The 8,707-nt window shown below is 39.7% G+C and overlaps 1 protein-coding gene across 1 annotated transcript; it reads right to left on the bottom strand.

Annotated features, from left to right (window-relative positions):
- Positions 1 to 264: 264 nt before the first annotated feature.
- On the bottom strand, positions 265 to 6,794 carry LOC143409359 (uncharacterized). Its single transcript, XM_076869539.2, has 3 exons — positions 6,778 to 6,794; positions 996 to 1,185; positions 265 to 911 (listed from the first exon to the last, which is right to left on the bottom strand). Exons 1-3 carry the CDS (start codon positions 6,792 to 6,794, stop codon positions 273 to 275), a joined length of 846 nt encoding a protein of 281 aa, XP_076725654.1. The 3' UTR covers positions 265 to 272.
- Positions 6,795 to 8,707: the final 1,913 nt, after the last annotated feature.

Genomic DNA, 8,707 nt, shown 5'->3' on the forward strand with positions numbered 1-8,707 from the left:
TATGAGATACATATTAACAAATGAGATAAATTTTAAAATAGGAAAAAGGAAGGAAGAAAAAAGCCAATCTATAAGTAAATTAAATGCCTAGACCTTACTTTCTTAATGTAGGGAAGAATCACACTAAGTTTCTTCCACCTTAGTGACCAACTGGAAAACAATAGACAATGGTCTGCTTTGCTTAATGGTTCTAACAGGAGATCAGGGTGAACATCCTTTTTAAAGAAACCTTCATGCAAAGTCCCTTGTTCTCTGTCTCAGAAAACCATGCCTTATGATGCTGAGTGAGAGAGACCTGAGGGTTTCTCACCAGTGTGAGTTCGCTGGTGGTGATTAAAAGTGGAACGCTGACTAAAAGCTTTCCCACACTCAATACATTCATAAGGTTTCTCTCCAGTGTGAACTCTCTGGTGCACAATAAGCTGTGAACTGTCACTAAAAGCTTTCCCACAATCATTGCATTTGTAGGGCTTTTCCCCAGTATGGGTTCTCTGATGTACCATAAGGCTGGAATTGTAACTGAACACCTTCCCACACTCATGACATTCATAGGGCTTCTCACCAGTGTGGATTCTCTGGTGTATAATGAGGTATGAATTTTGATTGAAGGATTTTCCACACTCATTGCATTTATAGGGTTTTTCACCTGTGTGAAGCCTCTGGTGCCGAATAAGGCACTTACTCAGACTGAAAGCCTTACCACACTCACTACATTCAAAGGGCTTTTCTCCAGTATGAATTCGTTCATGGTCAACAAGCTGACAAATCTGACTGAAGGCTTTCCCACATTCACTGCATTTGTGTGGTTTCTCCCCAGTGTGGAGGCTCTGATGTCGAATAAGACATTTACTCCGACTAAAGGCCTTGCCACATTCATTACATTCATAAGGCTTCTCTCCAGTGTGGATCCTCTGATGGTCAATAAGACTTCTGTTGGAACAGAAAGCTTTCCCACATTCAGTACACTTGTAAGGTTTCTTACCAGTGTGAAGAACCTGATGTCGGACAAGATTTTTACTCCGACTAAAAGCTGCCCCACATTCCTTGCATTCATAAGGTTTCTCCCCAGTATGGGTTCTCTGGTGATCAAATAGTTTGGAACTCTGAGTGAAAGCTTTTGCACATTCATTACATTTATAGGGTTTCTCCCCATTATGAAGTCTCTGGTGTTGAAGGAGATGGGAGCTGTGCCGATAGGTCTTCCCACACTCACTGCATTCATAGGGTTTTTCCCCAGTGTGAGTTCTGAGGTGAACAATTAGCTGGGAAGTCTGCCTGAAGGTCTTACCACACTCATTACACTCATAGGGTTTCTCACCAGTGTGGATTCTCTGGTGACCAATGAGGTGTGAACTCCAATTGAACACTTTGCCACATTCGTCACACTGAAAGAATTTCTGTCCCTTTGGAACTCCTTGATATTCCTCAGAACTGGGGGACAGATTTGGATGTTCCCCTACTTCTTTATAATCCTCACATCTGTCTTTTGTGGAGTTCTTCTTATCCTCATCTGTTATTTCAAAAAAATTGATTTCCAAACTGTTCCCCTCTTCATCTGAGGGCTGCCCTTCCAGCTTTCTCAAAGTATCTTCACAGACATCTTCAACTTCTGGTCCCATAGAAGTCACCCCAAAGAGTCCCCCTGGTGACCTATCAGATGACTCTGATCCTTTAGAAATGGTCTGATTTGGAGCGAATTCAGAGCTCTCCATCCTGTTCTCACCTGCTACCAAAAGAAAGAAGAAAACAACCTTTACTCACTTCATGTCCTGTTCTGGAAACAGAACCAAGAGCCTAATATATCATAAGGTTAAGGACTAAAAGAACACATTGAGAAGGGGAGAGAAAATAGGAAATATATCCGTTTTTTTCTTCAGGATAGAAAAACAAAGAGAAAGAAGATGGTCAGTGGAGGAGGTAGAAAAGGAGATACCAGGACAGAAAGATGTTGAGCCAGAACAGATAATTACACAATCAGAAAGTAGGGGCCCAGGTGGGCAAAGCATGATGCAATCTTCTAGAAGTCACACCATCTCAATATTAAAATGATGAACTCTATTATGTTCCTTTCTAAACATGACATTGTATGGTTCCATGCTTCTCAGAAAAGATGTTGGGAGAAAGAAAGCTGGCAAACACCTCATTTTAAATACAAGAAAGAGAAAGAGCAAAGATGGGAGTGTGTTGATGAGAGATTATATTGTAAGGATATGACTAGGAAAATGTTTAAAAAGGAGAGATCTTGTATGACAGAAAAGTGACAAGATGTGAACATACTTTCAGAAATTCTGGGGAAAAGTGTTGAAAAGAATAGCAGAGCTAAAAAAGTGGGAATTCCATAGGTACCCAGGGCATTGCACTAGTAGGAGTCAGTTATTTACTCCTCTAAAAACCTAGGGATATAGCTCAGTGGAAGCTCACCTGCCTTGCATGTGTGAGAAGGCCCTGAGTTCAATCCCTGGCATTAGAAAAAGAAATAATGAGAGCATCAATTATTTGAAATCTGAATTAGATATGTTTGGGGATTTTTTTGTACCAGGGACACTGAACCACTGAACCACATCCCCAGCCCTAATTTGTATTTTATATAGAGACAGGGTGTCACTGAGTTGCTTAATGCCTCATTGTTGCTGAGGCTGGCTTTGAACTCATGATTCTCCTATCTCAGCCTCCCGAGCTACTGGGATTAGAGGTGTGAGCCACTACTCCTTGAATGGAATCTTGATTCTCTAGAATAAGAAAGAAACTAGACAGATAAGTATTTCCCTGGAATTTTTAATTCTGGAATACAAAATCTGTACAGTAAAAAGTAGAGTAGTCCGTTATCACTAAAAACTACAACACTGGTTACTTTCAATCGTGTCTTAACCAAGGCCAGGGAATCACACCATTTACAATATGGAAAGTTAAAAGTTAAAAGCTCAATGACTCTCATGTCCACCCTTTGTCAAGATGGCCACTGTTGTAAGTTTGTCAATCTCAGAACCTGCCCTTTCCCAGTCTTTGCAGACAGGGAAGCCCAAACAGCCACACTTTGAGTCAGGTGACCCTGAGCATCACATGAGGTGATTGGAGGAGAGCTAGGCACTAGACCCAACCGTAATTTGTCTTTAGGTTAGTCATTAGCTTCTGCTGTGGCCTCAGCAGGACACTACCAAAATACAGATGATATTTAATAACTATAGCAATTAGAACCCTTCTCTAAGTAAATTCTGACCTGAAAACTCGGCAAAACTATAGCAATTATGAGTGAGACCTAAAGCTGAAATGAAACATGGAACCAAGTCAAACCATTTGAAGCCACAATAAGAAGAATGTATGAGTGGGATGCAAGGCTGGTTCAATATACGGAAATCAATAAACGTTATTCACCACATCAATAGACTTAAAGATAAGAACCATATGATCATCTCGGTGGACGCAGAAAAAGCATTCGACAAAGTACAGCATCCCTTTATGTTCAAAACATTAGAAAAACTAGGGATAACAGGAACTTACCTCAAAATTATAAAAGCTATATATGCTAAGCCTCAGGCTAGCATCATTCTAAATGGAAAAAAACTGAAGGCATTCCCTCTAAAATCTGGAACAAGACAGGGATGCCCTCTCTCACCACTTCTATTCAATATAGTTCTCGAAACACTGGCCAGAGCAATTAGACAGACGAAAGAAATTAAAGCCATAAAAATAGGAAAAGAAGAACTTAAATTATCACTGTTTGCGGATGATATGATCCTATACCTAGAAGACACAAAAGGGTCTACAAAGAAACTACTAGAGCTAATAAATGAATTCAGCAAAGTGGCTGGATATAAAATCAACACGCATAAATCAAAGGCATTCCTGTATATCAGCGACAAATCTTCTGAACTGGAAATGAGGACATCTACCCCATTCACAATATCCTCAAAAAAAATAAAATACTTGGGAATCAACCTAACAAAAGAGGTGAAAGATTTATACAATGAAAACTACAGAACCCTAAAGAGAGAAATAGAAGAAGATCTCAGAAGATGGAAAAATATACCCTGTTCATGGATAGGCAGAACTAACATCATCAAAATGGCAATATTACCAAAAATTCTCTATAGGTTCAATGCAATGCCAATCAAAATCCCAACGGCATTTCTTGTAGAAATAGATAAAGCAATCATGAAATTCATATGGAAAAATAAAAGACCCAGAATAGCAAAAGCAATTCTAAGCAGGAAGTGTGAATCAGGAGGTGTAGCGATACCAGATTTCAAACTGTACTACAGAGCAATAGTAACAAAAACAGCATGGTACTGGTACCAAAACAGGCGGGTGGACCAATGGTATAGAATAGAGGACACAGAAACCAATCCACAAAATTACAACTATCTTATATTCGATAAAGGGGCTAAAAGCATGCAATGGAGGAAGGATAGCATCTTCAACAAATGGTGCTGGGAAAACTGGAAATCCATATGCAATAAAATGAAACTGAATCCCCTCCTCTCGCCATGCACAAAAGTTAACTCAAAATGGATCAAGGACCTTGATATCAAATCAGAGACTATGCGTCTGATAGATGAAAAGGTTGGCTCCGATCTACATATTGTGGGGTCGGGCTCCAAATTCCTTAATAGGACACCCATAGCACAAGAGTTAAAAACAAGAATCAACAAATGGGACTTACTTAAACTAAAAAGTTTTTTCTCAGCAAGAGAAACAATAAGAGAGGTAAATAGGGAGCCTACATCATGGGAACAAATTTTTACTCCTCACACTTCAGATAGAGCCCTAATATCCAGAGTATACAAAGAACTCAAAAAATTAAACAATAAGAAAACAAATAACCCAATCAACAAATGGGCCAAAGACCTGAACAGACACTTCTCAGAGGAGGACATACAATCAATCAACAAGTACATGAAAAAATGCTCACCATCTCTAGCAGTCAGAGAAATGCAAATCAAAACCACCCTAAGATACCATCTCACTCCAGTAAGATTGGCAGCCATTATGAAGTCGAACAATAACAAGTGCTGGCGAGGATGTGGGGAAAAGGGTACTCTTATACATTGCTGGTGGGACTGCAAAATGGTGAGGCCAATATGGAAAGCAGTATGGAGATTCCTGGGAAAGCTGGGAATGGAACCACCATTTGACCCAGCTATTGCCCTTCTCGGACTATTCCCTGAAGACCTCAAAAGAGCGTACTACAGGGATACTGCCACATCGATGTTCATAGCAGCACAATTCACAATAGCTAGACTGTGGAACCAACCCCGATGCCCCTCAATAGATGAATGGATAAAAAAAATGTGGCATTTATACACAATGGAGTACTACGCAGCACTAAGAAATGACAAAATCATGGAATTTGCAGGGAAATGGATGGCACTAGAGCAGATTATGCTAAGTGAAGCTAGCCAATCCCTAAAAAACAAATGCCAAATGTCTTCTTTGATATAATGAGAGCAACCAAGAACAGAGCAGGGAGGAAGAGCAGGAGGAAAAGATTAACATTAAGCAGAGTCATGAAGTGGGAGGGAAAGGGAGAGAAAAGGGAAATTGCTTGGAAATGGAAGGAGACCCTCATTGTTATCAAAATTACATATAAGAGTTTGTGAGGGGAATGGGAAAAAAATAAGAAGAGAAATGAATTACAGTAGATGGGGTAGAGAGAGAAGATGGGAGGGGAGGGGAGGGGGGATAGTAGAGGATAGGAAAGGTAGCAGAATACAACAGTTACTATTATGGTATTATGTAAAAATGTGGATGTGTAACCGATGTGATTCTGAAATCTTTGTAATGTTTTGAATAAAAAAAAATAAATAAATAAATTAATTAATTAATTAAAAAAAAAAGAATGTATGAGGAAAACCAAAAACAGAATTGAGAAGGAACTATGATGGAGATACAAGTTTCAGAGTAAAGAAAGGGTAACAGTTGGAACAGGGAGCAGCTGTGTTACAGTCACACTAGAATACTGGCATAAAATTCATTTGCTTGTGGTACTGAGGCTTCTGGGCTGTCCTGGTTGTGGCTCATTCTCTTTGAGGCTCTGTTTCCTAGTCTGGTCTAGCTGATTGGTTTGTTCTGGGTTCCTGTTACTGTAGCCTTAAAACACATAGTTCCTTACTACCATAGACTAAGTGATTCTCAATTCCTTACAATCTAGAAAACTCAAACTAGGTACTATATGTCCCATCAATCATGAAGTAAAGGCAATGCTCATCATTGTTAAAGCTGGGTATGGGTGCAGAGAGGTTCAGTATATACTGTTCTACTTTGGAAAATTTTATAATAAAAAGTGGGGGGAAACATAGTGGAAAAAATATACAGAATGAACTCTAAGAGAATCATTACCCAATGAGACCATGCTATAATAACTTTCTATCATCATATTCTGGTACAGGGCTCTCTGCCTAAGGGCAGAGCCTTTCCACTTTTTCCGAACATAGTCTACAGACAGGTCCTCACGCATTTAGTCTCCTGAAATGACAAGTTTCTACCACTCAAGAACAGTCCCAGCCTGAAGGGCAGAGTCACAAAGGGTGCAGAGGGCACAGGGTACAGTCTCTTGATAACTGTAAAGGATAAGTCTATGGTAAAGCACTTGCCTAGCAAGCATGAGGCCCTGGGATCAATCCCTGGTACTGCAAAACATGGGTTAAAAAAAATAAATGAAAAATCCAGGACAAAATAGATCCATTAACTGTGAATAGGGACCCAGATTTAGGGGAAGCATTTAGGCATGAGCCTCAGGAGCTGCCTCAGGGCAGAGACCCATAGGTAAGCTCCAGTCACATTTGAGTCATAGACATGGGAACTCGGGGGAAAATAAAAAAGAAAAGAAAAGAAAAGAAAAGTCCATGCTCATCTGGGGCCTCACTATTATTACTGGGATCTTATTTCCCCAAAAAGTTCATGTGTTGAAGGCTTGGCCCCCCATGCATCAGTGTTCAGAGGTGGGGCCTTTGGGAGGTAATTAGATCATAAGGGCTCTACATGAATAGATTCATGTACTTATGGATTCATTGTTTAATGGGCAATTGCAAAATACTACAAACTTTAGGAGATATGGACCTATTTGGAAAAGGGATGTCACTAAGGGCACACACTTGAAGAATATATTTTATTTATTCTCGGCCCCTTCTTATTTTTGCTGCTTCTGGGCCACCATGAAATGATCACCTTTATTCCACCACATGCTTCCCGCCATGATATTCTTTCTGCCTCATCACATTCCCGTGAACAACATAGCCAAGTGACCATGCACTGAAACCTTTGATACTGTGAGCCTTTAAGTCTTTCTTCCTTTAATTTCATTTCTTCAGTTACAGAAATGGAAAGCTGACTAATATACTGATCATCTGAAGCACAGGGGCTGCTGCTTGGTTTCTTGAGTTCCCCATGTGGGAAAGGGCACAACTGTAGATGTAAGCTGAGTTGAGAAAGGGAAGAAAGTAGGCCAAGCCCAGCCCTGGGCTCCCATAAGGATTATATTACCAAGGAGAAGATTCAAGAGAACACAGGCAGCTCTATACACTGATTCTGGGCCCTCTTCCTAGGAGCTTTATCTCACATGTGCTGTGACTGTTCCTTAAAGGGCATAATGGGAGGTCCCTGATCAAACTGAGAACTGGGTGTTCCTCTTAGCCTGCACTCTCTTCAACCTTCCTGAAAGAAACTATGTTTCTGACTATGTTCTCTCTGCCATGGCTTCCCTATCACCAGCGGAGCCTGATTTTCCCTCAGGTCTCTGATCCCTTAAGTTCAGGTCTCTTCCTGTTCCTGCCATGTCATGGACACTCTTGGAAGTCTAGCCTAGTGCTTCCTTCTTTTCTGTCAACGAACTCAGTGGTTCTCATGGCTTTCATACTTCTAGCTTCTCTCACTTGCTACCATGCAAAAGGCCCTGGATTCTATCCCCAGCACTGCAAAAAAAAAAAAAAAAAAAAAAAGTATGAATGTACTTAATGCCACAAGTGGTTAAAAAGGGTAAATTTGTAGATACTGTATGGCAAATGTCATATATGTTTTATTTTATCAAATACTTCATCAACAATACTACTCACAAATTTTTAGAAAGCAGAAGCATGACCCTATTCCATAATCAAAATACATATGTACCAAAAGTAAAATATATATATGTACCATGCATGAGTGTACATGCTCCTGCACATGTATTTAACCCATTAAGTCACAGGTTTTCAATTCTATGAACGATTTCAACGAAATTGACAAGGGTACATTAAAATAGGTTGGAAATGATAACATGTAGCTTAAATATATATGTACATATGTGTGTCTTAAATGTGTATATATGTATTATATGAATTATATAATATTATGTATTACATTATATAACTTATATAATTATATTAATTGATGTTACCTTTAAATGTAATAAGGTTACTATATATTTATATTATACATTATTTACTGTATTTTGGGGCTAGGGTAGTAGCTCAGTGGCAGAACGCTGGCCTAGCACGTGTGAGACCCTGGGTTTGATCCTCAGCACCACATAAAAAGTAAATGAATACAGTAAAAGGTATTGTGTCCACCTACAACTAAGAAAATATTTAAAAAAAGAAAAAAAGAAAGAAAGAAAAAGAAAAGAAAGTTCTTGGGACTGGAGCTGTAGCTCAGTGGCAGAGCAGAGCACCTGCCTTGCACGAATGAGGCCCTGGGTTCTTATGGATGTTCCACATCAGGCTCAATGGTGCCGAAA

Source organism: Callospermophilus lateralis, chromosome 1 (genome assembly GCF_048772815.1).
Source record: "Callospermophilus lateralis isolate mCalLat2 chromosome 1, mCalLat2.hap1, whole genome shotgun sequence".
Lineage (NCBI taxonomy): Eukaryota > Metazoa > Chordata > Mammalia > Rodentia > Sciuridae > Callospermophilus > Callospermophilus lateralis.

Bases quoted from the DNA above. Each gene is read 5' to 3' on its own strand.
- LOC143409359 (XM_076869539.2), bottom strand. The intron at 912-995 runs GTTCTTCACACT...ATTGACCATCAG, and splicing joins AAAATCTTGTCCGACATCAG to AGGATCCACACTGGAGAGAA.